We start from the raw sequence: 26,381 nt of genomic DNA on the forward strand, positions 1-26,381 counted from the left end.
GACGTTTAAAACTTGAACAAACAGGAACAAAAGGTAGAAAGGTGAGAACTACAATATTCTACAGATAGGGGGAAGAACATTAGGAAGGGTTGCCCTGAATTGGTAGCATAGAATGTTGCTACACCTTGGGTTTTGGCCAGGTACTAGTGATCTGAATTGGCCACTGTGAGAACGGGCTACTGGGCTTGATGGACCATTGGTCTGACCCAGTAAGGCTATTCTTATGTTCTTATGACTGTAGGTCTGACCTAATACGGCTGTTCTTATGTTCCTAGGTGAGCAAAGTATAGGACAATTAAGTCATTGTAACATCATTGATGAGGTTGGCTCTGAGACATTATGACATCACAATCTCAGCTCTGGAATGTTGCTCTCATTGGGGTTCCGGAATCTTGCTATTCTTTAAGATTCTGTATGGAATGTTGCTACTCTTTGGGTTCTGGCCAGGTACTAGGGACCTGGATTGGCCACCGTGAGAACGGGCTACTGGGCTTGATGGACCATTGGTCTGACCCAGTATGGCTATTCTTATGTTCTTAAGGGTTGTTGGGAAAATCAGCATAGGCTCGCCCTTATAAGGGGCAGTTAGGTTTCAAGTGCATCCAAAAATAAGAATGTTTTTAGCTGATTTAGCGATGATTCTTCGCGTAGGTACATCAGCTGTAAAGACAGTTAAACATTTTAAATATTACAGAAGAAGAAAAATATATGAAGTTGTTTTTTTTTTTTTAAAAAAAAGGCCAAATTATTATGTATGATGCTCAGCAGTACCTAAAAGTAATCTGAGGTGCTGTTGATATCTTTTCAAGGGAGTGAGCTTTGTGGAACGCTGTTGCCATGAAAACTCTGGTATAATAATTTCTTTTTTTTTTTTTTGTAATTCTTTATTCATTTTTAAAAAGTTACATCAAGTGTACAATTAATAAAACATTTAAGATTAAATACATCGCTTGAATTTTCTTAATATATTCAGATACATAAGTTTATTCCCTTCCCACCCTCCCATTCCATTCATATTTAATCAAAAATATACAAATATAAATACTCTTATTTATATGTTAAAACCTTCCATATAATTTGGTCAACCCACCCTCCCCCTCTCCCCCCCATTTGCAAATATACTTCCAATAGAAAATGGCATCTATTCATTACAGTAGGCTGTCAATGGCCCCCAGATCTTTATAAATTTATTATAATTATAATTACCTTTTTGTGTAGCAATTATGGTATAATAATTTCTGACCAGTTAGAAACGAGAGATAATGTAGCAAGGTCAAAGACAGGTTATGGGAAGCCGATGCCCTTTCCCCGATGTGCCAAATATGTTTATCTTAAGAGCAGTTTCTGATATTACTTTAATCTTTCTAGTGGACAAGATGAAACCAAGAGGCTTTAAAGGGAGTTGTAATAGCATTGTGCTCCTGAAGTCTAAGAGCAGGACCGTCTCTCACCTTTCTACACTGATGAGCAGCAAGTAAGTGGTAACACGTAAGCATAAGATTTGTGGGCTAATATGGAAATATAAGTACAGAATGGTTTATAAAGGCAATAAAATGGTTGGTACTGACCAATAAAAAGAATTAAGAACATAAGCAATGCCTCCGCTGGGTCAGACCTGAGGTCCATCGTGCCCAGCAGTCCGCTCACGCGGTGGCCCAACAGGTCCAGGACCTGTGCAGTAATCCTCTATTTATACCCTTCTATCCCCTTTTCCAGCAGGAAACTGTCCAATCCTTTCTTGAACCCCAATACCATACTCTGCCCTATTACGTCCTCTGGAAGCGCATTCCAGGTGTCCACCACACGTTGGATAAAGAAGAACTTCCTGGCATTCGTTTTGAATCTGTCCCCTTTCAACTTTTCTGAATGCCCTCTTGTTCTCTTATTTTTCGAAAGTTTGAAGAATCTGTCCCTCTCTACTCTCTCTATGCCCTTCATGATCTTGTAAGTCTCTATCATATCCCCTCTATATTGTTGGTGGTGATCAGCATTTTGCTGACCACCACTAGCATTATCCCTGGAAATTGAATACGGAGCCATGTCCGGGCTCTGGCATTGCATTTCTGGGTGTACAGGGCTGGCAAAAACATAGCGAGTTATGTGCAATATTCAGCACTTAACTGGCTATGGTGAACTGTATAAAGATAGGATTGACTTTAGCCAGTTAAGTGCTGAATACTGATACTTAACTGGTCAAGTGCTGCCTCCACCCCCAAAACACCCTCAAAATAGCTGGTTTTGGGTTGGGTGCTAACCCAACATTTTTAACCACATTATCTGGTTAAGTTCTGCTGAATATGCCCAGTTGGCCCTGGATAGGCAATTTTAAATAGTTAGGAGCCTCTTCTAGCCATTTAAATCATTTTCTCTTGACGAGTGGATTATTTTCCTCTCTAACTGCAAGTTGTGTAGAAGACGTCTACCTTTTTTGGCTCCTCCTCCTTCCTCCCCAGTCTTTCTTCTACCCCTGAGTTGGAAGATGTTTTTCTGATCTGCTCTGTTAAGACCTGTTTTTCTGGTGGCTATTACCTTGGCAAGAAGAGTCTCGGAGTTGCAGGCCCTCTCATGCAGAGAGCCATTTCTCAAATTTACAGGGCTGGGGTCTCTGTACATGGTACCTTCTTTTTTGCCAAAAGTGGTTTCAGCCTTCCATGTAAATCAGGATGTTCAGCTATCCGCGTTCCGGCCCATGGGTTCGAAAAAACGAGAGAGTGTTGAAGTTGCTGAATATTAACTTATTTTCCGTTACCTTGAGGTGATGTATAATTTTTTGGTAAGGCCAGCTACAAAGGCTTCTATTTCCAGATAGATTTGCATGGTGATTTTATCTGTGTACATTGGCTGTGGTAAACAGCTGCCCATCTCTTTGAGGGCACATTCCACTTCATTCCATCTTCATAGGCAGAGTCCCAGGCAGTAGCTGCTCTAAATTCCTTGGGCAGTAGTACATGGTCCACCCTCCATACTTTTAGAAAATTTTACAGAGTGGACATGGCAGTACACAGGAACGCCACATTTGGGTCCGGCCTTAGTTTCAGGGGACTGCTTTGGTACGTTTCACTGGTCAAGACTAATGTACCTTTCTACCAGAAAGAGGATTATCAAGGTAAGAACCTAATCTTTCCTAAATATTGGTCCCACTAGAATACTTTGTAAACTCTAGCTTTCCGTAAGACCTTGCTAGCATGTTGCTAGGTCAAATATTAACTTTTTTCTTCATTTTATTTAATGAACTGCGGATGTTCAGATGCCTTTGGTTGACAGTGTTTCCAGAAGTTATGAAATCTTGTTTCTTGTTTTGTCAATATGTATCCAGGTACTATGTGTACATTCTCTGTCTTTGCTGTAGGTATACGGTAAAGTGGATGCATACGTCCCATTCGGTGGATCCTAAAGAAATGCAGAAATTCCAAATGTGGGCTCACAAATGGTGGGATGAAGAAGGTGTCTATTCAGCCCTCCATACTATGAACAACATTAGAGTTCCATTTATTAGGTATTGTTTTCACCACTTTCTTCCTATTTTGTTTGTAATTCAAGCTCTGAATGTTATGTTTCAGAGTGCCAACTACACTGATAGCCTTCTAGTACAAAATGCATATGAGTCTTAAAGCAGCAAGTTATTCACCTCTACTCACAAGTTAGTGTAGAAGACATCATTTATGTTTTTCGGTTCCACTTCCCCTATCTCTGCACTATGCTCTGCTCCTCAGTTGTTTTTTCTTCTACACGTGAGTTGAAGGCGTCTTTCTGATCTGCTCTGTTCGATTTGTTATGTTCAGACTTTTTTGTCTCATTTTTAGAGGCTTCTCCGTGCTACAGAGGTCCCTAGGTTCATTGGGGCAGCTCTGCCTGGATGCAGACACAGGCACTCTCTGTCGGAGATTTGTAGCTGGGTGGGGGGGGGGCATCCCTTTTTTCAGGGAACATACCTAGCCAACCTGCACTAACACTTTTGGTGGCTTGAGGACCGTTCCCCTGGTAGTGAAGCTCACTCCTAGTTGAAGCTAGAGCGCAGGTTGTGTGGCATCTGTGTCAGTCCTGAGTCCCCTGAAGATCTGTGGGGGTTTGTGGTCTCGAGTTGTAACACGGTCTGACTGGCAGACCGAAGAAACATGCATCTGGAACTATTTTTATATGCTTGTCTGAGTCGGTGGTCTTCATCTTCCAGCTGCTGTTTTAGCTGAACAGGCACAGCACCAGTAGTCTATGGGGGGCATTGGTGGGGTCTTTAATTGCATTTCCAGTGCAATAGGTGTGTCATTCTGGACAAGTGGGTTATCTCCCCATGGCTGCAAGCCTTTGCTGAAGGAATCCACTACGGATTTTTTGTATAACACTCTGATTTCACTGAGAGCTCTACTGCCTCCTACAGTTTTTCCTTTCTGCACGTGAGCCGGAAGGAGTGTTTCTGCTCTGCTCTGCTCTGCTCGTTCATTATTTTATTCGCCATCATGTTTCTATGTTTCACGCTACAGTATATACATTTGCTAAGTTTTACAGAGTGGATGTGGCAAGGGAGGACTCCGCTTTTGGGGCCTCAGTGCTTCATGCCAACGCAGTCATCCCGTTCTAGATTTCTGGGACTGTTTTTGTACATCCCACTTGCCAGAATGACACACCTATTGCACTAGAACACAGGTGTCAAAGTCGGTCCTCGAGGGCCACAATCCAGTTGGGTTTTCAGGATTTCCCCAATGAATATGCATGAGATCTATTAGCATACAATGAAAGCAGTGCATGCAAATAGATCTCGTGCATATTCATTGGGGAAATCTTGAACACCCGATTGGATTGCCTAGCATTGCTAGCAATCAGCATTTTCGGTTACCCTAACCAATGTCAGCAAAGGCCTATGGGAGATCATATCATTCATGTCTGACCTTAGGAAATGTCATTGCAGCCAGCCTTGGTAAGCCTAAATTAAATCAGTGTTTGCAGCTAAGAGGTGCGAAGAGGTGTTAAGAAGATGTGTTAATGTCTGATGCTTAAGATGGACAGCTTAGGATGTACAATGGGTCCAGGTGCACAGATAACTAAGATTAATCGGAAACTATTGTGGTAAAGTACTTGATTCAAAGATTATAGTGACGTCTAGGTTAAATTAATTGAATTACTGTATATAAACTACCTTTTCCTCCCACACACATACTCTGGTCTCATTTTCCTAGAGACACACTGATAAATCGGGTTGGTGACCATGACACTGGAAGCCCTCTGGCTGGAATGACGCTTCTGGATGTTGGCTGTGGTGGAGGATTGTTATCTGAGGTAAATATGTTACATGTTTGTTTTTTCTTTCTTCTTTTCTTTAGTAACACAAAAATGGGAGGAAATTTAATTTGTTTCTTAAAAATTATTTATGTAGGTCTCGGCTTTTTTATTGATAGGAGCTCAGTAGATCAGTATTTTCTTAGCATTTTCATTTTAAAATCTACTGCAGAGCCAGGATTAGTATTGCATAGGTTTTCACGTTAAATAAAAGTAGTGTGGTTGCCATGTTGGCCACTTGAATGCACAAATAAAGGCAAACACATTTCTAGTGCAACAGGCGCATCATTCCTGAACCTTCAGGTAGTCAATCTGTTCATGTGAGAATTTGTACAAATAGCCTCATTAGAATTTTTTGTTCCGCCTCCCATCTCTCTGGGCTGTGCTTCAGTTCCTCAGTTTGTCTCTTTACACACAAGATGGTAGGAGCCTGTTTCTTCTGCTCATGTTTATTTTTCCTTTATTTTCAGGGCACCTACTTCACCGGCCTGTACTAACAGTTCCAGGGCTCAGGGACTGTTCCCTTGGGAGCAAGGCTCATCCCATGTTCTGTTGCAGAGGGCTTGAGTGCAGGCTGAGTGACTCCATAGCAGTTTTCTCCAGGATTAGGGCTGACTGTGTTCCTTCCCCCCGACTCTGTGCTTGAGATCCAGTAGATGTTGAGGTCTCAGATCAGTTGTGGGTTCTGAGAGGCAGTCCAGTTCCAGGCAGAAATTCTCCCAGTAAGCTAACTGCAGCTTCAGCACAGGCAACTCCCAACACTTGCATGGCATAGTGAGTACAAGGCTTGACAGCTTTAGAACTGTAAGGGAGGGGATGTCTGTAAAAGTCATTTTTGGGGATTCTGGAGCAAGAGCCAGGGTTCCCTACCCCTAAAATCCTAAAATTGCTCAAATTTGACCCTTAGTGTAGATCCCAAGAGCCGTTTTTGGTGCTAAAATCATTGCCATTGCAACCATCTTGGATTTTATGATTTGGAAATAAAAGCCTCTATCTACCTCAAAACAACTTGATTTAGAATGGACGACTCAGGCCAGGATGCTTTGGATTCATGCCAGATTTGCACTGGATGGCGTCTCAAGGATCATCCATGTTCCATGTGTCATACAATGCATGAGGAGGGGTGGGTTCCACTGGCTTAGCCCCCTCTAGTTCCCTTGGGGGTGTTGGTTTCCAGATGACTCGAGTTCCAGGTCAGAAAGCTTGGCTAGAGCAGTAAAAAAGCAATAGAAACATAGAAAGTGACGGCAGATAAGGGCCATGGCCCATCCAGTCTGCCTACAACAATGACCCTCCCTTACCTCTCTGTGAAGAGATCCCACATGTTGATCCCATTTAGTCTTAAAATCAGGCACGCTGCTGGCCTCAATTACCTGTAGTAGAAGACTAGTCCATCGATCCACCACCCTCTCGGTGAAGAAGTATTTCCTGGTGTCGCTATGCAATTTCCCGCCCCTGATTTTCCACGGATGCCCTCTTGTCGTGGGACCTTTGAAAAAGAAGATATCCTCCTCCACCTCGATACGGCGCGTGAGGTATTTGAACGTCTTGATCATGTCTCCCCTCTCCCTGCATTCCTCTAGTGTGTAGAGCTGCAATTTATCCAGCCATTCCTCATATGGGAGATCTCTGAGTCCTGTGACCATCCGGGTGGCCATTCGCTGGACTGACTCAAGTCTCAGCACATCTTTGCGGTAATGTGGCCTCCAGAATTGTACACAGTATTCCAGATGGGGTCTCACCATGGACCTATATAATGGCATTATGACTTCGGGCTTACAGCTGACGAAACTCCTGCGTGTACAACCTATGATTTGTCTGGCCTTTGATGAAGCTTTCTCCACTTGATTAGCAGTCTTCATGTCCTCACTGATGATCACCCCTAAATCTCTTTCTGCTACAGTCCTCGCTAGGATCTCACCATTAAGGGTGTAAGTCTTGCATGGATTTTTGCTGCCAAGATGCATGACCTTGCATTTTTTGGCATTGAAACTTAGTTGCCAGGTCCTGGACCAATGCTCCAGTAGGAGAAGGTCGTGCGACATACTGTCGGGCATTGAGTTTTTGTCAGGCCCTGTTGTGCTCTTGCCTACTATATTGCATAGTTTGGCGTCATCGGCGAATAATGTTAATTTACCTTGAAGCCCCTCAGCCAAGTCCCTTATGAAGATGTTGAATAGGATCGGGCCTAAGACCGAGCCCTGCGGCACTCCACTGATCAGCTCTGTCGTTTCGGAGGGGGTAGTATTCACCACCACCCTCTGAAGTCTACCTCCAAGTCAGTCCCCAACCCATGTAGTCAATGTGTCACCCAATCCTATAGAGCTCATCTTGCTCAACAACCTGCAGTGTGGTACGCTATCAAATGCTTTGCTGAAATCCAAGTACACGATGTCCAGGGACTCCCCAATATCCAGCTTCCCCGTCACCCAGTCAAAGAAGCTGATCAGGTTGGATTGGCAGGACCTCCCCTTTGTAAACCCATGTTGACGGGGATCTCATAGATTCTCCTCGTTCAGGATCGTATCCAATTGGCGTTTGATTAGAGTTTCCATTAGTTTGCTCACTATTGATGTGAGACTCACTGGTCTGTAGTTCGCAGCCTCCGTCCTGCATCCTTTTTTGTGGAGTGGAATGACATTAGCCATTTTCCAGTCTAGCGGGACTCTTCCTGTACTAAGGGAGAGATTGAAGAGTGTGGATAGCGGTTCCGCCAAGGTGTCACTTAACTCCCTGAGTACCCTGGGGTGTAGGTTGTCTGGCCCCATCGCTTTGTCAGCCTTGAGTTTGGATAGCTCATTGTAGACACTGCTGGGCGTAAACTCAAAATTACAAAACAGGTCTACCGAGCTATCCCCTGTCGGTAGCTGAGGGCCGGATCCCTGAAAAAGCGCAGCTGCACACCTGCTACAAAACCCCAGAAAGAGACAAGAGAGTGACTGCAGGGGCTTCTGGGTGTCCTGGACAGGGCTTTCCTCCAGAATTAATTAATATGATGTATGAAGCATAATTGATTAACAGCAGCCACATGAAATCCTCAGGAGTCATGGCTATGCTGTTGCCGGGGGTCTCTCTCTCTAAGAGACACATGTTAACCCCAACAAAGTCATGTGCAAGAGATGGGGGTCCAGTCAGATGAGGACTGGGAACTGGAAGATTCAGTAAATATACCTTTACTCTCCCAGTCTGGGTCCTCTATAGCAGATGATTCTGCATCTCAGCATGGGGGGCTGGATCCTGATCAGGTGGAGGCTCTGGATCTCTGAGAGGACCCGACAGTGCGCAAGCTGTTTAAGCTCTCAGTGTTTTGGGAGATAATTACGGAGTCTCTCCTTAAACATGGAGACTCCGCAAACCTCAGCTATCCAGTGCTCACTCATGAGCAACACTAAGACTTAGATCACATGTTTTCCCTCTGCTTCGACACAGCGCAGGGCCATAGTTTTTTTTCTGAGCCATAAAAACAGAAACTCAGGAAGCAGATCATTGAGATCTTGGCTCTTCCAAGCCCTATGGCCTAGGGGGGAGAGGGGTGCCCAATTTATGGTGGTACTATCAGTCGGCACAGATAAAAATGGTGCTGGACTGGGAAATGGGGGAACATAAATGGGGGGTGAAGCTGGAACAAGATCATGGGGGTCCAGGGTTGTTGAAACACAAACTTTGGGGGTCAGGATCTCTCCATAATTGGTTCCTGAATATTGATAATCCATTTGTTAGTCATTTGGCACAATTATGGACTCGGGTACGGGTTAAATTGGGAACTGGGGCATCGGTGTCCTCTCTGGCGTTTATACAAGTGGAGCCACAATTTTGGGTGGGACAGGACAATCGGGTATTTCATCGGTGGGCCAATAAGGGATTGCTTAAATTTAGAGACCTGTTGGGGACAACTGGGATTCTCTCTTTTGCCGTGCTTCAGTGGAAATTTGACTTGCCTTCTGGTGACTATTTAGCCTATTTTCAGGTCCATCACTTTATGCTAGCTCAGGGTTGGGGTTCTCAGCCTCCCATGGAGAAGGAACATCTAGAGGATATGTGGTTGCTCCTCCAGAAGGTACCTCGACCGCTTTCGGTGGTGTATCGGTACTGGAGGGGTCTCTCGACAGTGCAGTTTTCTTTTCAGAAATCTTGGGAGAGGGATCTGGGGATGGCACTAACGGCTGAAGCATGGGGAGTTATCTGTGAGGAGGTCTATAAGCTGTGCTTTGGTTCAGGAGAATGCCTATAAGGTCTTGACCCGGTGGTATTATACACCGGAGCCGCTGCATAGGATGTTTCCCGGGGTGTCTGATCGATGTTGGAGGTGTGGAACAACTGTGGGGTCTTTCTTACATATTTGGTGGGATTGTTTACTTATACACCCATTTTGGACTGGTGTGGTACAAATATTGTCTGCCCTTATTGGGATCTCTGTGGGGGTGACACCTCAGAATTGTCTGCTAGGATTGGCCAATGTCCAGGACCATGTATGGCAAACTAAACTACTCCACTTGGGGCTGGCGGCAGCCAAATGTCTAGTAGCTAATCATTGGAAAAACCAGGTGGCCCCATCACATGCGGCTTGGCTTACTCGCTTGGTGTCCCTGGGGAGGATGGAGATGGCGGTGGCTCAACGTCGTTTCAAGTATGTACCCCATACAACCACTTGGCTCAAAGTGGGAGCCATTGTAGATTCTCTTTTTTTTTCAAATTCTTTATTCATTTTTTCATCTTACAACAAGTACACAATATTACATCATTTAAAACTTTTACACATCACTTGAATTTCTTTCTATTGTCATCGTAAATACATAAATTTATTCCCTCCCCACCCACCCTTCCCTCAAATATTTCAATCAAAAATATCATATAAATATTGTATTCTTATCTATTGATTAACCTTTAAATAGAACTTTATACCATCCCCCCTCCTCCCTATGTATAAATATACTGTCAGTGGAAAATGTTGTGGATTCTCTTTAATGGGTACCCAAGGGTCTGGTCCTCTCTTACTCTGCTAGTGGGGAGGGGTAGTATGGGATTTAGTGGGTAACGGTTTTTGGATATTCTAGTAGTGGGGTGGGGGGTTGGGAGGGATGGCTAGGGGGTGAAAATTGCACTGTTTGTATGTTTTTCTTAATATTTTTCTCGTTGCTTAAGGTGTTCGGTTGCATTTGTAATCTGTTGATGTGAATATATATTTTTTGGATCCCAAAAATTTTCAGTAAAAATTTAAACATTAAAAAAAAAAAGAAATATCGATACATATGCTGGTAATGGTTATCCTTTGTTCCTCAGTGATTCTTTTCACCAGAGAACTTAGTCTTAAGGAATTTTGGGTTTTTTTTTAACCTTACAATGTAAGTACTATCTGCACATCTTTCTCAGCCTAAATGTATAGACTCTATACATTTAGGCTGAGAAAGATGTGCAGATAGTACTGTACTTACATTGTAAGGTTAAAAAAAACCCCAAATTCCTTAAGACTTAGGGCTCCTTTTACTAAGGTGCGCTAGCGGTTTTAGCATGCGCTGCCGATTAGCGCGCGCTATGCGCCAAGAACTAATGCCAGCTCAATGCTGGCGTTAGCGTCTAGCATGCGGGGCAATTTAGTACGCGCTAAACCCGCTAGCGCAGCTTAGTAAAATGAGCCCTTAGTTTTTAGCGAAGGCACCCGAACCTGTTGCAGGACACTCACAATACATATCATGACGGTACTGACTATTTGGTGTCAACTTGTCTTTATGCATTATTGAATATTTATGATTTTTTGTAAGGAGAAAAATTGTGTATATACCATATTTTCACGCATATAATGCGTGCGTTATACACGATTTTACAAACCGTGCATAACTATGCGCGTTATACGCATGAGCGTGTTTTACAACTTTTTTTTTACATAGTTCCCCCCCGATGTCCGATTCACCCCCCGCAGGACCGCTCGCACCCTCACCCCGAAGGACCACTCACACCCCCACAGCCTCCCCACCCCCCCCCATCATGGAGAAGCTGACGTCAGAGAAAGGGCGGGACCGCCGGAAGAGAAAGCAGCGCAGACGCAGGGCTCACAGAAGGGCCGGGACCGCCGGCAGAGGAAGCAGCAGGACAATGGTAGGAGCTTCTACATGATGGGGGGGGTCGGGAGGCTGTGGGGGTGCGAGCGGTCCTTTGGGGTGGGGGTGCGAGCGGTCCTTCGGGGTGGGGGTGCGGGTGCGAGTGCGTGTGAGCGGTCCTTCGGGGTGGGGGTGCGGGGGCGAGTGCGTGCGAGCGGTCCTTCGGGGTGGGGGTGCGAGCAGTCCTGCGGGGGGGGGGGTGAATCGGACATCGGGGGGGAGGCATCAGGCTTTCAGGGTGGGGACAGGACTTCAAGGGGGAGAGGAGAGTCGGGGCAGGCTAAAGGAGAGTCGGGATGGCCAGAGGAGAGTCGGGGTGGGCAAAAGGAGAGTCGGGCGGTGACGGGTGTCGGGCGGCATGCGCGGTATACGGGTGTGCGCGGTATATAAAAATTTATTTACATAAATTACAGTTTCCCGCGCGCTATACCCATGTGCGCGTTTTACACGGGTGCGCGGTATATGAGTGAAAATACGGTACTTCCTTTTGGAAGATAATTCCTTTAACCACAGACTTAAAAAAAATCAAAACTTTCTGAAGTAATTGCTGCTTTTTATGGGGGCAGGTAACTTTTATGGGGTGAGGGCGGGGATGGTGGGGATTCCAGTGGGGACGGGTGGGATTTCTGTCCCTGCGCAACTCTCTAGTCCATACTGCTCTCCCTATGCAAACTTTAGATTAACTTGATTTCTGCTTCGGACGTTGCCAGTATCTGTCTCGAGTCCTCTTCTACAGTTCCTAAGATTAAGCATAAATGTTTTTACAGGAACAGGAGTTTCCTATTATCTTTCCCTTTGCAGGGTCCTCTAACCCCTACTAGTTGCATATAGCAGGTTGATTCCGAGTCCTAGCTACTCATGTGCGTGATTTATTGTTCACTGTTTGCTTGTTAAATGTTAATTGATCATTGTTCTGTTTCCTAAATTTCAGAGCAGAGCAGAATGTTTGTTGCTAGGGAAATTCCCTGTGCTTCTCCTTCTCTTTTCATCTGTTTCAGTGGAGTTTGATTGCTTTGCTACCAACTGAAGAGGGAGCTGTTCTTCACTGCAGAAGGAGGATGAATTCAAGATCTTAGTGATACCCTTCTGCAATTCTATGGGAATGGGAATCAAAAGTTAAAGTTATAATAATAACAAGCTTTTATTTATTTTGACTGGAGTTGCCATTCAACAGATTACATTCAATTGGAAAAATTATGACAGATTAAACTACAATTTTTGGTGGAATTCTATTTGTCATATATATAAAATGGAACGCACATTAGCAACACAGAGAGGATATTTTGGTAAATTTCAAAAAATTTGGGGACCATTAACAAACTTGCAATGAGTAAACATTTTCCCAAAGTAAGATATTTGAAATGATGGGATGTGGGTGGGTAATATTTTATTAAATCCTATAATGTATAAAAATATATAAATATTTTTGATGTATTAGGAATGGAACTTTTGTAAAGGGAGGGAGGGGAAGGGAGGGTTTTCTGACCTGATATTAATTGTCTTAGATGTTAGGAATAGTATATAATATTCAATATATTATAGAATATAGGGATTGACTGAAATGGGAAAGGGGGGGTTTAAATGTTATATTTAAAGTGATACAGGAAAGATAATCAAGTGTATTTTATAAGTTTGAATGATTTTTTCTGATACACTTGTTGTAATATGTAAAAATGAAAAAGAATTAAAAAACAAAACAAAACAGTTAAAGTACGACTCTTGTGTATCTTAACAGAACCCAGATTATCAAGGTAAGAACCTAATTTGTCGTTTGTCAACTAAATTTGATTTATATATATATATATTTTTTTTTTAACTAGAGAAGTGTTAACACTAGAAGTTCATATTATTCTTTTAGCAATATTTTAAAGTAGGGACCTTTTCAGCTGCCAATTAACATGTTCAAGGAGAGCATATATAAAGTTTTTAAATAAATAAAATTTTTAAAAATTATTTGAAGAACATCAGTTTGTTGGCAAGCTTTGGAAAGCTGGACCCTGGAGATTGGCTTCATTGTGCATGAGTAGTTTTCCTGTTAAATAATTGAAACAGCTAGTTTAAGCCAAAAGAAGTGCCGCTCATGAGGAGCATCACAGTAGGTGCACTTGGAGTTGAAAGGAAAAATGTTTGAGCTAATGACTCTTGTGTTTGCTAACAAAAGTATGCTTTAAAAAGAAAAATGTGATTGTTTATTAATGAAAGCGATGATCTGTTGTGTTTTTTTATCTTTAGCCTTTAGGCAGACTGGGAGCTGTGGTTACTGGAATTGATCCTTTGGAAGATAATATTAAAACAGCTGAGCTCCACAAGTCATTTGATCCAGCTCTAGACAAGCTGGTCCAGTACAAAACCAATACCCTGGAAGAAATTGTGGCAGGCTCTGCAGAGACATTTACTGCAGTTGTTGCTTCGGAAGTAGTAGAGCATGTGGGTGATGTGGAGTCATTTATAAAATGCTGTTATCAAGTGTTAAAAGTAAGGTTTGACTTTTTTATTTTTTTTTTTTTAATTGGTTAGGGGGGTATTCTAGCAGGCAGTTTTGTTCTGTCTTAAATACTTCAAAACCTACTGGCATGAAGCATGCTAGTTATTAGAGAATGACACGGTAACAAAATTCATCACCGTATCCGGATAACCGTGGTAAACAATCTTCATGTCATTCTTTAAGGAGAGAGGGAAGCATCAGAGTATGAATGGCCACAACTACTGACCCGCAAGCTTTGCTTTGAAGAATGCTGGTGTAGAAGGACTGAGGTTGAAACAGACACTACAGAATGACAGTCTCTGGTATCCAGAACAGATATTGTGATGTCATAATGCCTCATTCCACCAGTGCCTAGGAGCCAATCACATCAGAGATGTCACAATGGCTTCATTATCCTTGGCTCACATAAGAATCGGAGTATGAATGGCCACAACCACTGACCCTCAAGCTTTGCTTTGAAGAATGCTAGTGTAGAAGGACTGAGGCTGAAATAGACACTAAAAAATGAAATGGGATTATTTCCCGCGGTTATCCGCGGGGACGGGAACGGTGATGAATTTTGTCACCATGTCATTCTCTACTAGTTATTCTCCAAGGACAAGCAAAATGGTTGATATCATCCAAAGAAGCCCCAGCACAGATGCTGCCCAGCATTCAAAAAAAGTCTTGAGTCTTTGGTGGCGCCATACCACATGTGTGCAGTTGCTTTCCTGCCTTATGTGAGTGGCAGGACCAGCAGTCTTGGTTTATCTGCAGAGCAGTCGCCTTCACCAGCCTTTCTCAGTGCTTCTTACTGATTCCTTTGTAGTGCATTCCCTAGCAGTACAGAGGATTTGTTTTTCCTACTACTTCCTTCCTTCCCTCCCTCCCTCCCTCAAGGTAGTCCCTAGCATCCTATAACTATGATTTGGCTTATTCTTCCCAATTTGCGTCACTTTGCATTTGTCCACATTAAATTTCTTTTACCATTTGGATGCCCATTCTTCCAATTTCCTAAGGTCTTCCTGAACTTTTTCACAGTCCGCATGCTTTTTAACAACTTTGAACAGTTTAGTGTCATCTGAAAATTTAATCACCTCACTTGTAGTTCCAATTTCTAGATCATTTATAAATAAGTTAAATAGCATTGGTCCCCACACAGATCCCTGCGGCACACCACTGTTTACCCTCCTTCACTGAGAAAAATGGCCATTCAAACCTACCCTCTGTTTTCTGTCCGATAACTAGTTCTTAATCCACAATTGAACATTGCCTCCTATCCCATGACTCTCTGATTTTCTCAGGAGCTTCTCATGCTTTGTCAAAAGCCTTCTGGAAATCTAGATACACTACATCAACCAGCTCGCCTTTATCCACATGTTCATTCACACCTTCAAAAAAGTCAAGCAAATTAAGACCTCCCTCGGCTGAACCCATGCTGACTCTGTCTCATTAAATCATGTTTGTCTATATGTTCCACAATTTTATTTTTTATAATTGTTTCCACTATTTTGCCCAGCACTGAGGTCAGGCTTACCGGTCTATAATTTCCCAAATCTCCCCTGGAACCCTTTTTAAAAATTGGTGTAACATAGGCCACCCTCCATTCTTTAGGTACTACAGACGATTTTAACAACAAGTTTACAGATCACTAACAGCAGATCAGCAATTTTATGTTTGAGTTTTTTCAGTACCCTAGGATGTATACCATTCGGTCCAGGTCAATTTGGCTTAGAACGTCTCCAGGTTCACTGAGATTTCTTTCAATTCCTCTGCCTCATCACCCTTGAAAACCATTTCCGGTTCAGGTAGATTTCTTACATCTTCTTCCGTAAAGACCGAAGCAAAGAATTCATTCAGTCTCTCCGCTATGGCTTTATCCTCCTTGAGTGCACCTTTTACTCCTTGATCATCTAAAGGTCCCACGGATTCCCTCAAAGGTTTTCTGCTTTTGATGTACATTAAAAAATTATTACTGAGTTTTTGCCTCTTTGGCAAGTTGTTCTTCATATTCTTTATTAGCTTTTTTTTTTTTTTACCAGTGCTTGTGTCTCTTCTTATTTTCTTCATTTGGATTCTTTTTCCGTTCTTTAAAGGATTTTTTTTTGGCTCTAATAACCTCTTTCACTTTATCTTTAACCATGCCAGCTCTTGTTTCTGTTCCTGAAGCATTTAGGCAACTGACCTGTACAATCTTATTCCACAATAACTGATCTCTAGAGCTGTTAATCACTAGCTTTTAACTTTGTTAATTCTACTCAATTTGTAGCATCTTTTAATCAATGTAAACTGCATAGAACTTCACAGTCCTGCGGTATATAAACTGTTATTATTATTATTGTTTCCTCTTCTTTCCACTTTTGTTAATATGTGGAATACATTTGGTGTGGGCTTCTACAATGGCATTTTTAAATAACATCCATGCCTGGTTTACAGTCCTAACCTTTGCAACTGATCCTTTTAGCTTCTTTTTAGCCATTTCTCTCATTTTATCGTAGTCACCCTTGTGAAAATTAAAAGTCACTCCAGTTATCACCTCAAATTTGATCATGTTATGATCACTGTTTCCCAGCGGACCCAACACAATTACCTCTCGTACCATGTCCTGCATGCCACTAAGGACCAAATGTAAAATAGCTCAAATCTTCTCAATTCCCGGACCAGTTGCTCCAAGAAGCAGTCATTTATGACGTCTAGGAATTTTACCTTCCTAGCACTCCCTGATACAGCATTTGGAGTTGGGGTAGTTGGTCATCCGTTATTATACTGTTGCCCAATTTGCCAGCTTTCCTGATCTGTGTAAACATTTCTTCATATGTCTGCTCATTCTGTTCACGGGAACAGTAGTATAACCCCACCCATATATTCCTTCCCTTCCCAAATGGAATTTCTATCCATATGGATTCCACACTGCTATCTGTGTTGCTCAGAATGTTTATTTTGTTTGATTCAACTCTCTCTTTAACATATAGCACAATCCCCTACCCCTCCAATTTGATCTACTCTTATTGCGATATAATTTTTACCCAGGTAACACAGTATCCCATTGATTGTCCTCCTTCCACCAAGACTCTGAGATGCCTGTTATATCTACCTCATCATTCAGTGCTACATACTCTAACTCCCCTACTTTATTTTTTAGACTTCTAGCATTTTTATACAGACACTTCAAATTGTGTTTTATCTACAGGCTGCGGAGAAGATGACATCTTTACTCTGCTTCCCTCTTTTCCAGAAAGTAGCCCAGTTCCTAACAAATCTAAATCCCTCAACCCTGCACCATCGTCTTAACCACACATTGAGACTTCAGAGCTCTGCCTGCTTTTTGGGTCCTGCACATTTCTGAAAATGCTCCCTGGAGGATCTGGATTTCAGCTTTCTACCCAAGAACTTAAATTTGGCTTCCAGAACCTACCTCCCACATTTTCCTATGCCATTAATACCTATATGTACCGAGATAGTCAGATCCTTCTCAGCACTATCTAATATCCTAAGTGACATATGAGGTCCGCCACCTTTGCACCTGGTTGGCAAGCGACCAGGCGATCCTCCCGCCCACCAGTCTCCTAGCTATCTACATGTCTAATGATTGAATCTCCCACTACAACAGCCATCCTAACTCCTCCCTTCTGGGCGGAAGCCCCTGGCATTAGATCCTTGGTACTAAAGGCTATTACATCTCCTGGTGGGCAGGTCCTGGCTACAGGATCATTTCCTGCATCAACAGGGCGATGTTCTCCACAGGGGCTGCCAGACTGGAGGTTGGACTTCTCTACAATGTCCCTTTAGGTCTCCTCTATATACCTCTCTGTCTCCCTCAGCTCCTCCAAGTCTGGAACTCTAGCCTCAAGGGAAATGACTTGTTCTTTGAGAGCCAGGAGCTCTTTGCAACAAGCACACACATAATTTATCACCAACTGGGAGATAATCATACATGTGACACTGGGTACAAAAGACTGGATAGCTCCCCTCTTGCTGCTGGACTACTGTCTGCATCTTATTATTGAGCTGTTTAATTAAATGCTAGGAATGTTAGACTGGTATGTTTCAAGTTTGTGGAGATTGCCCTTGTTAAGATCAGCTTGGGAGTTGTGTAGGGTAATTTAAGAGTAGTATAAGAGTAATTTGAGCCTAGGGGTGGGTGGGCAGAGGCAGACAGCAGTTCACAGGTTGCTGTGAAAACTATCTCTTAGAACCAGGCTTACTGAGGGTTAGGCACTAGGCCAGCATTCCTCACTTCAAAAGGTCACCTGTGGAATCTGATCTCTAAGAAAGTCCTCAGCGTTCAGTCTCCTAGTTAGGACTCATCCCTTTTTTCATAAAAATTGAGACATTTGATTTTTTTTTTTTTGCTTCGGCAGTTTTTGCCCTGAAGTCCCTTAAAATTCCCAGTAGTTTTAAGAAGTGTACTAGATGCTGCAAAACCATTTCTGTAACTGACACTCACAATTGGTGTTCGCTGTGCCTAGGACCTGACCACACAACTTCTGTTGCCTCTAAAATGCAGAACAGGACTCAGAAAAGTAGAGCGGTCCACTGCAAGAAACTATTTGGCGCTTCTAAATCCAGTCCATCAGCATTGGAGACATCTGTCCTTATGGATGGTGGAACTGCATTGGACACTGGGGGTACACCAGCATTTTGGAGGTCTCTTCCCACCTTGATGTCGGGCACCAGTAGGGACCTGTCAAATTGGCCTGCATCTGTCCCTTTACCGAGGACTTGTTGGCACTGTGGGACTCTGGTGTCATGTGTTGAGTGAAGACAATCCCCCTCAAAGCATGGAGCTCAGAGCTTTGAGTCATTGGTACTACTGATAACCAAGAAGCATTGGTGCTGATACCCAAGAAGTGTCAAGACTAGCCTTCTGATCCGGCCTTGATATCTTTGCAGGTTGTGACTGATCCATCATTTAGCATTATTGATGCCTGTCCCTGAGGAACAGATCGTAGCCATGCTACAAGAGGAGTCATTGTGGTATGATGCAGAGGCCTCAAGGATGTTGATGCCAACCATGGCTCTGCCTCAACTGATCCTTGAGGCCCATACCTTGACTGTTCCCATGCACTGACACTGGTGCCTTGATAGGGGCCAGTGTCAGCCTTGGAAGGGACAGAGCTCTTTTCTAGCCCATTGGGAGAGGAAGCTCCCCTGGTGTCCAGGATGAGACCTGTCCCTCTATACTTTGGCACAAAGTCTAGATGTCTTAAGAGCATAAGAGCCATACTGGGACAGATCAACAGTCCATCTAGCCCGGTATCCTGTTTCTAGTGGTCTCAGGGAGACACAGGCAGCCTCCTCAGGAAGAATACTTTGCTAAGTCTGATTCAGACTGTTCCTGGGTGTCTGGAGTTGAATGAGATGAAGTTTTGGAAGAGGACTTTCTTGTTCTACCATTAAACCTCTCCCCACCTCAGGAAAGGAGAAAGTCTTCACCAAAGGAACTCTGTCAGTTTTTTGAGGGAAATAGCTAAGACCATTGATGTGGAGGTTGAAGACAAGCCCAGGGGTAAGAGTTTGGATGATCTTTACTATGAGAATCCTCCTAAGGAGGCCTTGATGGTGCCTATGTAAGAAATCCTGCAGCAGGCGCAGATGAAGAATTGGGAGATCTCTCTCTGTGTGCAGTCAGTTCCATGAAAGACAGATTGTATAGAGTCCAAAAGGCTCCTGGATTTGAGTAGCAACAGCTTCCACACCACTCATATGATAGTCGAATATGCTTGCAAAAGGGCTAGGAATTCTAGAACCCTTGTGTTGGTGCCCATGGGACAAAGCACTAGAACCTTAGAGTCTTTTGCAAGAAAGTTACCAGGCCTTTATACCAGTGTCCTGCATATAGTCCTACCAGCTCTACATGAGCATTTGCTTACAGAACTTGGTGTGTAGTAGAATGGAGTTTACAGACTCTACCCTTAGGTAATTCTACAGAACTCTGTGCAGGAGGAATATTGAAAGCACTGGGCTTGGGCAATCTATGATGGTTTCTATGCGGTGTCCTGAATTTATCTATTAGGTACTGGAATGTGCAGACTTGCCTAGTTGCATGTCTCATACCTAGAATCAGTAGTTCAGGAAAAAATTTCAGACATCCCTTGCCGAGATGACAACCTTTTTGGGTACAAAGTAGAAGAAGAGATGGTACCATCTTGGCCCATGCCTTCTGTGGCTGCTTTGGAGATTTTCAGGCAAGATGCCGAGATGCCAACCTTTTTTGGTACAAAGTAGAAGAAGAGATGGTACCATCTCGGCCCACGTCTTCTGTGGCTGCCTTGGAGATTTTTAGGCAAAAATCAAAGGAGATCCTACTACTCTTAAAGGTGTAGAGATGCTCCACTGGCTCATTCTTCTCAGCAGTCCCAAAGGGTCCACTCCAGATCTAGAAAGCAGAGGCTCCAGAAGGCCCAATTAGTTCCCCAGTCAAAGCAAGGGATGAGCTTTTGACTCTCCTAGAAAGCATAGCCACAGTAAAAGTGACAGTCTTGGATGACTTTCTGGCATGGGAGAGGCTAAATTTTTTCCATACAAGATGACCCTCTGTAACCTCCAACTGGTGGGCTCCTTCAAATTGCCCACCAAGAGTTTCAAATTTCAGCTAATACCAACAGGCCATGGTTGCAGAGGAACTCTCCTCCTTTCTACAGACCCATGCAGGTCAACCTCATACCACTAGAGGAAGAAAGGAGGGGATAGAAAACTGGAATGCTCTTCCGGAGTCTGTCATAGGGGAGAACACCCTCCAGGATTCAAGACAGTTAGACAAGTTCCTGCTGAACCAGAATGTATGCAGGTAGGGCTAGTCTCAGGGTGCTGGTCTTTGACCAGAGGGCTGCTGTGTAAGCAGACTGCTGGCCACGATGGATCACTGCTCTGACCCAGCAGCAGCAATTCTTATGTTCTTATGATTCTATTCCAAGTACTTCCTAGTGCCCAAGAAAACCTAAGAGTTCTGAACAAATATATGGTGAGAGAAACAGTCAGGATAGTTTTCTTGAGCATCCTAACATAAGAATAGTCATACTGGGTCTGACCAATGGTCCATCTAGCCTAGTATTCTGTTTTCAATAGTGGCCAATTGTGATGATATATATATCCAGTCCCAGGAATCTGGGAACAAGGGGTCTCCTTGTTCCCTTGTGAAGCTGCCCCGGGGAGGGGGAATATGACTGGGGGAACTGCAATCCTGCTGGGGACGATGTAGTCAGTGTGGAAAGACTAAGAGGATGGTGGCACGTCCCAGATATTATTCCTATTGGGGTGACTACTGATAAAACAACAAAAACAAAAAGAAGACCCGATATTCCACAGTGAAAACAATCTAACAATAAAAACAAAAAAGCTGTGGATGTTCTGAAAGATGATTTTATTATTCGCTCTTCATAGTAAAATACTAATATATTTAGACTGTGAAGAGTGAATAATAAAATCATCTTTCAGAACATCCACAGCCACAGTTTTTTTATTTTTATCGTTGGACTGCTGATAAAAGAAATCCCAGAAGGAGAAAGTAAACTGATTTGCATTTGAGAACCTAATTTGCTTATGTGCTTAGGTGCAGGAGAAAAGGACTTTTGATGCTATATAAGAGACCCTCAGGACTGGGGAAAACCCTGGAAGGGGAGGGGGGAAATCACCTCTTCTGGGTTAGAATGTTTTAAAGAGTCTTCAAGTTTAATAATAAAATTTGATAAAATCGCTTATCTAGGTTTACTAAGTGAATAACAACCCAATAATAGGTATAGTTACAGTTGGACTGAACTGAAATTCACTCAACCTAAAGAAGAGGGGAGACACTATTCAAGACTTTACAGAGAAAATAATATATTGAAAGAGTTTGGGGAAGGTGAAATTTGGTCTTACCTGCTAATTTTCTTTCTTTGAGTCCTGCTAGATCAGCCCAGGATCTATCCAGAGACAGCAACTGAACTTTTGTTTCAATATTGATTGTCAGACCGCAAAGGAGAGTCTCCCTAGTCTCTCTAGGCTAGGAGTTGGTTTATGCTGCTCCTAAAAGACTGTTGAAAGGTTGTACTTACAGAGGTATTTGATGTGGTACAGTGGGATTATACTGCAACAGTGTCTGACGCGCTGGTGCAGTTTCTTCATACTGTGGTTTTGACTGTAGAAGCTGATTTATATTGTTTTGTACGATTAAATTTTAATCCCTTTCCATTGACATAGATATGTTTTGTCATTAGTATACTGGCAAGTTCCAAGACTGCACCCTATACTGATATCAGTTTTCTCTGCCTCCATCTGCTGGTAGTTAGATATAACCCACTTTTCTGAATTGGTCTAGCAGGACTCAAGGAAAGGAAATTAGCAGGTAAGACCAATTTTACCATTTTAATCAGTGCTTTTTCATAATATTTGGAGGTGGGTTTTTTAATGATTTTTCTGATAACATTTTCCTTTTCATGTTAGCCTGGGGGCTCACTCTTTATAACTACACTCAATAAAACCATGATGTCCTATGCTTTGGGGATTGTAATGGCTGAGAGAATAATGGGTATTGTACCAGCTGGAACACATGATTGGGAGAAGTTTATTTCACCTGAAGAGCTTGAGCGCCTGCTAGAATCAAGTAAGTATCAAACAGCAGATAGCATATGTTGTAAAGTTTGTTTCTTTAAATTTATTGGCTGGGAAAGAGTGTAAAAGTGTCTTGATTTCAACTACATTGTAGGAATAACAGCTGCATTAAGCTGACTGCAGTTAAAATGCAGGCATCCATGAGCAAAGAGAAGCCAGCCTCTCCAATTTCATTGCCTATATTAATCTGGTAAGAAGATATGAAGAGAGACCTAAGTATTGAATTAAATAGAAACATGATGGCACTGATGACAAATGGCCTATCCAGTCTGCCCATGTGCAGCATCTACTATCTCTTCCTCTCCCTGAGAACTCCCACATGCCTGTCCCATGCTATCTTGAATTCAGATAGTCTTTGTCTCCACCACCTCTGCTGGGAGACTATTCCACGCATCTGCCACCCTTTCTGTAAAAAAGTATTTTCTTAGCATAACATAACAAATTTATTTGTATACCGCAATACCTTCCAGATCTATATGCCACACACTCCCCTCTATCTATCTATCTATGGACCATCAGAGGCTTGCTTCTTACAATAAAGGTTCTGGTGAGAGCTAAATTGTCATCAGTCCTTTTATTTTTCACTGGTTTTCAGACTTAATTAATTCAGTAATTTTAGACTTCTTTAATTCAGTGTTTCCTATATATTCAGGTTGTTTAATACTAGTTATCTTATGAAGCATTGCAAAGGGGAACTTGCCAACACAAATCCATGCTTTGCGGACTGCTGTTTCAAAGCTCAAATCCCCTACATAAAAAAAAGAAAAGAAAATATATCAAAAACGAATTCCCACTTCAAAAAACTGCTTCAGAAGTCCATACCTGTTTTGTGAGTCCACTTCTTAAACAGATTAACATGGCCATGCATCTTTTATCTTATAGATGACGTCAGAGGCATGTGTATTCATTCATTTTAGGAAATCACACGCCTCTGACGTCATCTATAAGATACATTATGGGGCCTCTTCTATCAAACTGTGCTGCTCCCGATGCTCATAGAAACTCTATGAGCGTTGGGAGCAGCGCAGCTCACCTGCTAGCACAGTTTGATAGAAGAGGCCCTATGTAGAAATAGGAAGAGGAATCAAGAATCTGACGTTTACGTTCTTTATCCCTAATTGCCATTTGATACAAGAAAAGCTGGATCACGGAGAGTGGTGTCTTGGGTTGGAAACCTTCAAGTTGATTGTTCAGGCCTGGGGCCAGCCAGTCATGGACATCATAGCCACAAGTGTCAATGCCAAAGTACTGAGGTTCTTCAGTTGGCACAGGGAGCAGGTCGTGCTGTAGCTGGTTCTCTCCTTTCTGCTGAAGGTAGTTTCGCCTTTTCATGTTAACCAGTCTGTTGCCCTTCCAGTCTTGGGTAGCCGGGAAGGCTCTTTGGAGCAGAGGCAGTTGCACAATGTTCAGTGGACCCAGGAATTCCGTCAGTTGGATCATCTGTTTGTCCTTCTTGTGGGTCCTCATAAGGGGGATGGTGCTTCTAAAGCTACGATTGCATGCTGGGGTACTTTCTTTGGAAGAAACCTGTTCTGGAATTTTCTCAAAGCTCATTCCACTCAGGGTCAGGCAGCTTCTTGGGCTGAGTCTTTTGTGCCTCTTGTGGATATCTGTAAAGCTGTGGTTTGATCTTCTCTCCATTTCTTTGCTTGCCACTACCGTGTGGATGTTCAGGTGCATCAGGACGCAGTGTTCAATGAGCATGTTCTTGTGGTGGCCCTTCGAGGGTCCCACACATGGTGGGTACTACTTTGGTACATCCCATCCGTTCTGTGCTGGTCTGGAGGGATGCTAAAGAAGAAGAAATTAGGTTCTTATCTGCTAATTTTCTTTCTTTTAGTCCCTCTAGACTGGTGTTTTTCGCAAAGAGTTCATTTTTTTGTGCAGTATTGTTGTTGGTTTGCTTGTTGGGGAGTATATTAAGAGCAACGACTTTTGGTTGGTCTGGTTTAGCTGGCGAACTGTGGGGATGTTTTTGAAGATTGTTTGTTCTAATCAGTATCCAACAGTGTTCAAATGTCCTATTTGGGAATTTCCTTTGTCTTCTCCATGTGAGAGTTGATCTGTTTTCAGCCTAGTTAGTTTCTGCTTGGCTATTTGTCAGACTGTAGATGGGACTGCGCAGCCCACTTGTACTACTGCCAAAGGTCATTATGTCTCAGTCTCCACCTTCTAGCAGAGGAGCATAAACCCATTCGTTCTGTGCCGGTCTGGAGGGACTAAAAGAAAGAAAATTAGCATGTATGAACCTAATTTCTCCTTTCTCATAGCCTTCTAGCTTTTTGCTCCCTTTAGCTCCTTTCTGCTGTCAGCAAACTAGATCGAGTGAGGAGCCAGGACATGCCAAAGATAAGTCTTATGTCCTAATGTTTCCTCCACTCCTGCAGCCCATTGTTCAGACTCCATTATGAGCCAACAGCCTGAAGTGGGAGCTGGTGGTGGTAATAGTAATAATACAGAACATTCTTTCTTTGCTGTTCTTATTATGCAGCTTTTAATGGCTTGATGTCATCTGGTAGAAATACAGGAAACATCAGCAGTGGAGACTTGATATGTATGCAGATTACATTACATTACATTAGAGATTTCTATTCCGCCATTACCTTGCTGTTCAAGGCGGATTACAAAAGAATTAAGGTTGGTCAGTTACAAGAAGAGAACAGTGATCTGTTACAAGAAGAGATCAGAGGTCATGACTAATGAATGACTAGTAAATGACTAGTAAATTACTTATTGCCTACCCAGACCTAGCTGCAACAGTGATTTCTACCCTGGTACTAGTAAGGCATACATAACTGAGAATAGAATTTGATTAAAAACTAGCAAATATTTAGTCTGCTGGCTGGTAAAGAAAAAACTAATACTACTAAAAGTAGGCTGATGCTGGATTGAATTTAACTATACTATATCTCCCCCAGAGACTATGGATCTCAAGTGCCCGCAACTGTTAGCCAATAGAACAAGCTTCCAGTGCAGGTGATCGAGGCAGACAGCGTGCCAGACTTTAAGAATAAATGGGATACCCATGTGGGATCCCTATGACGGTCAAGATAAGGAAATTGGGTCAGTAGGGCATAGACAGGGGGTGGGTAAGCAGAGTGGGCAGACTTGATGGGCTGTAGCCCTTTTCTGCCGTCATCTTCTATATTTCTATGTTTCTATGAACCAGTCTTGGCTTCTAGCCTATATACAGGCTATCATCGGTCTTTTTTTTTTTTAATTAATTTTTAATATTTATTTAATTTGTTTGTCTCTGTGGACTGCAGTTTCATGTAGTTTCATATTTTTTTCCTCTTTAGATGGGTTTGTAATGGAAACATTGAACGGGATGTTATACAATCCATTGTCGGGCTCCTGGCATTGGATGGAGAACACTAGCCTTAACTATGCAATACATGCAGTGAAGATCGTTCCACCCAAAGAGTCTTCTTCCTGTGATCCTGCGTCAGAACAAAGACAGAAGCAGGCTGAGGCTAGCACCAGCAATGCTCTTTGAACTTTATGGAGAAATCAAAAGACAGCATCAAGAAGATAACTCATACAGATTGTGTCCTTAAACAGCTCAAAAATTGCCTTGGGCAGGCTGTGGCTGTCTTAGGCTCAGAATGAATTACATCTAACAACATAACTTGTGTTTATGTATGGCCAGAGTTAGAAAAATACTTCGGAATAAAGGTGAAGTAATGTTTTTACACATGGCAGCATTTTTATTCTGTAAATTTAGGTAGCAACAGCAACTCTGATGCAAATCTACTCCAATCACTGGGGAAAGCTGCCTTCTGATGTATGATTCTGGATGTGGAATGGCAAAAAAATGAATAACGATACGAGATACACAATGTCTTCAAATTAGTGAAGTTTGCAAAATGTAATTGCTACATTTTGGACTGTGTTTTTGCGCTCAAGGACCAGCTGTGCTGTGGTGGTGTTATATGTTAAAATTTTCAGTAAGGCCTCTT

General features: G+C 42.8%; 1 protein-coding gene across 3 annotated transcripts in view; it reads left to right on the forward strand.

Moving 5' to 3' along the window:
- The window catches only part of COQ3 (coenzyme Q3, methyltransferase), a 49,106-nt gene extending 22,988 nt beyond the window's left edge, over positions 1-26,118 (forward strand). The window contains exons 2-7 of one of the 3 annotated variants that reach the window (XM_033939621.1): positions 1,369-1,474; positions 3,350-3,496; positions 5,172-5,271; positions 13,599-13,841; positions 22,255-22,414; positions 25,722-26,118. In XM_033939621.1, coding sequence (XP_033795512.1) covers positions 1,369-1,474; positions 3,350-3,496; positions 5,172-5,271; positions 13,599-13,841; positions 22,255-22,414; positions 25,722-25,918 — 953 coding nt within the window. In that variant the 3' untranslated portion in view covers positions 25,919-26,118. The remainder of the gene's footprint in view (positions 1-1,368; positions 1,475-3,349; positions 3,497-5,171; positions 5,272-13,598; positions 13,842-22,254; positions 22,415-25,721) is intronic. The other 2 variants (XM_033939623.1, XM_033939622.1) reach the window with 2 other exon arrangements.
- Positions 26,119-26,381: the final 263 nt, after the last annotated feature.

This window comes from Geotrypetes seraphini, chromosome 3 (assembly GCF_902459505.1).
Source record: "Geotrypetes seraphini chromosome 3, aGeoSer1.1, whole genome shotgun sequence".
Lineage (NCBI taxonomy): Eukaryota > Metazoa > Chordata > Amphibia > Gymnophiona > Dermophiidae > Geotrypetes > Geotrypetes seraphini.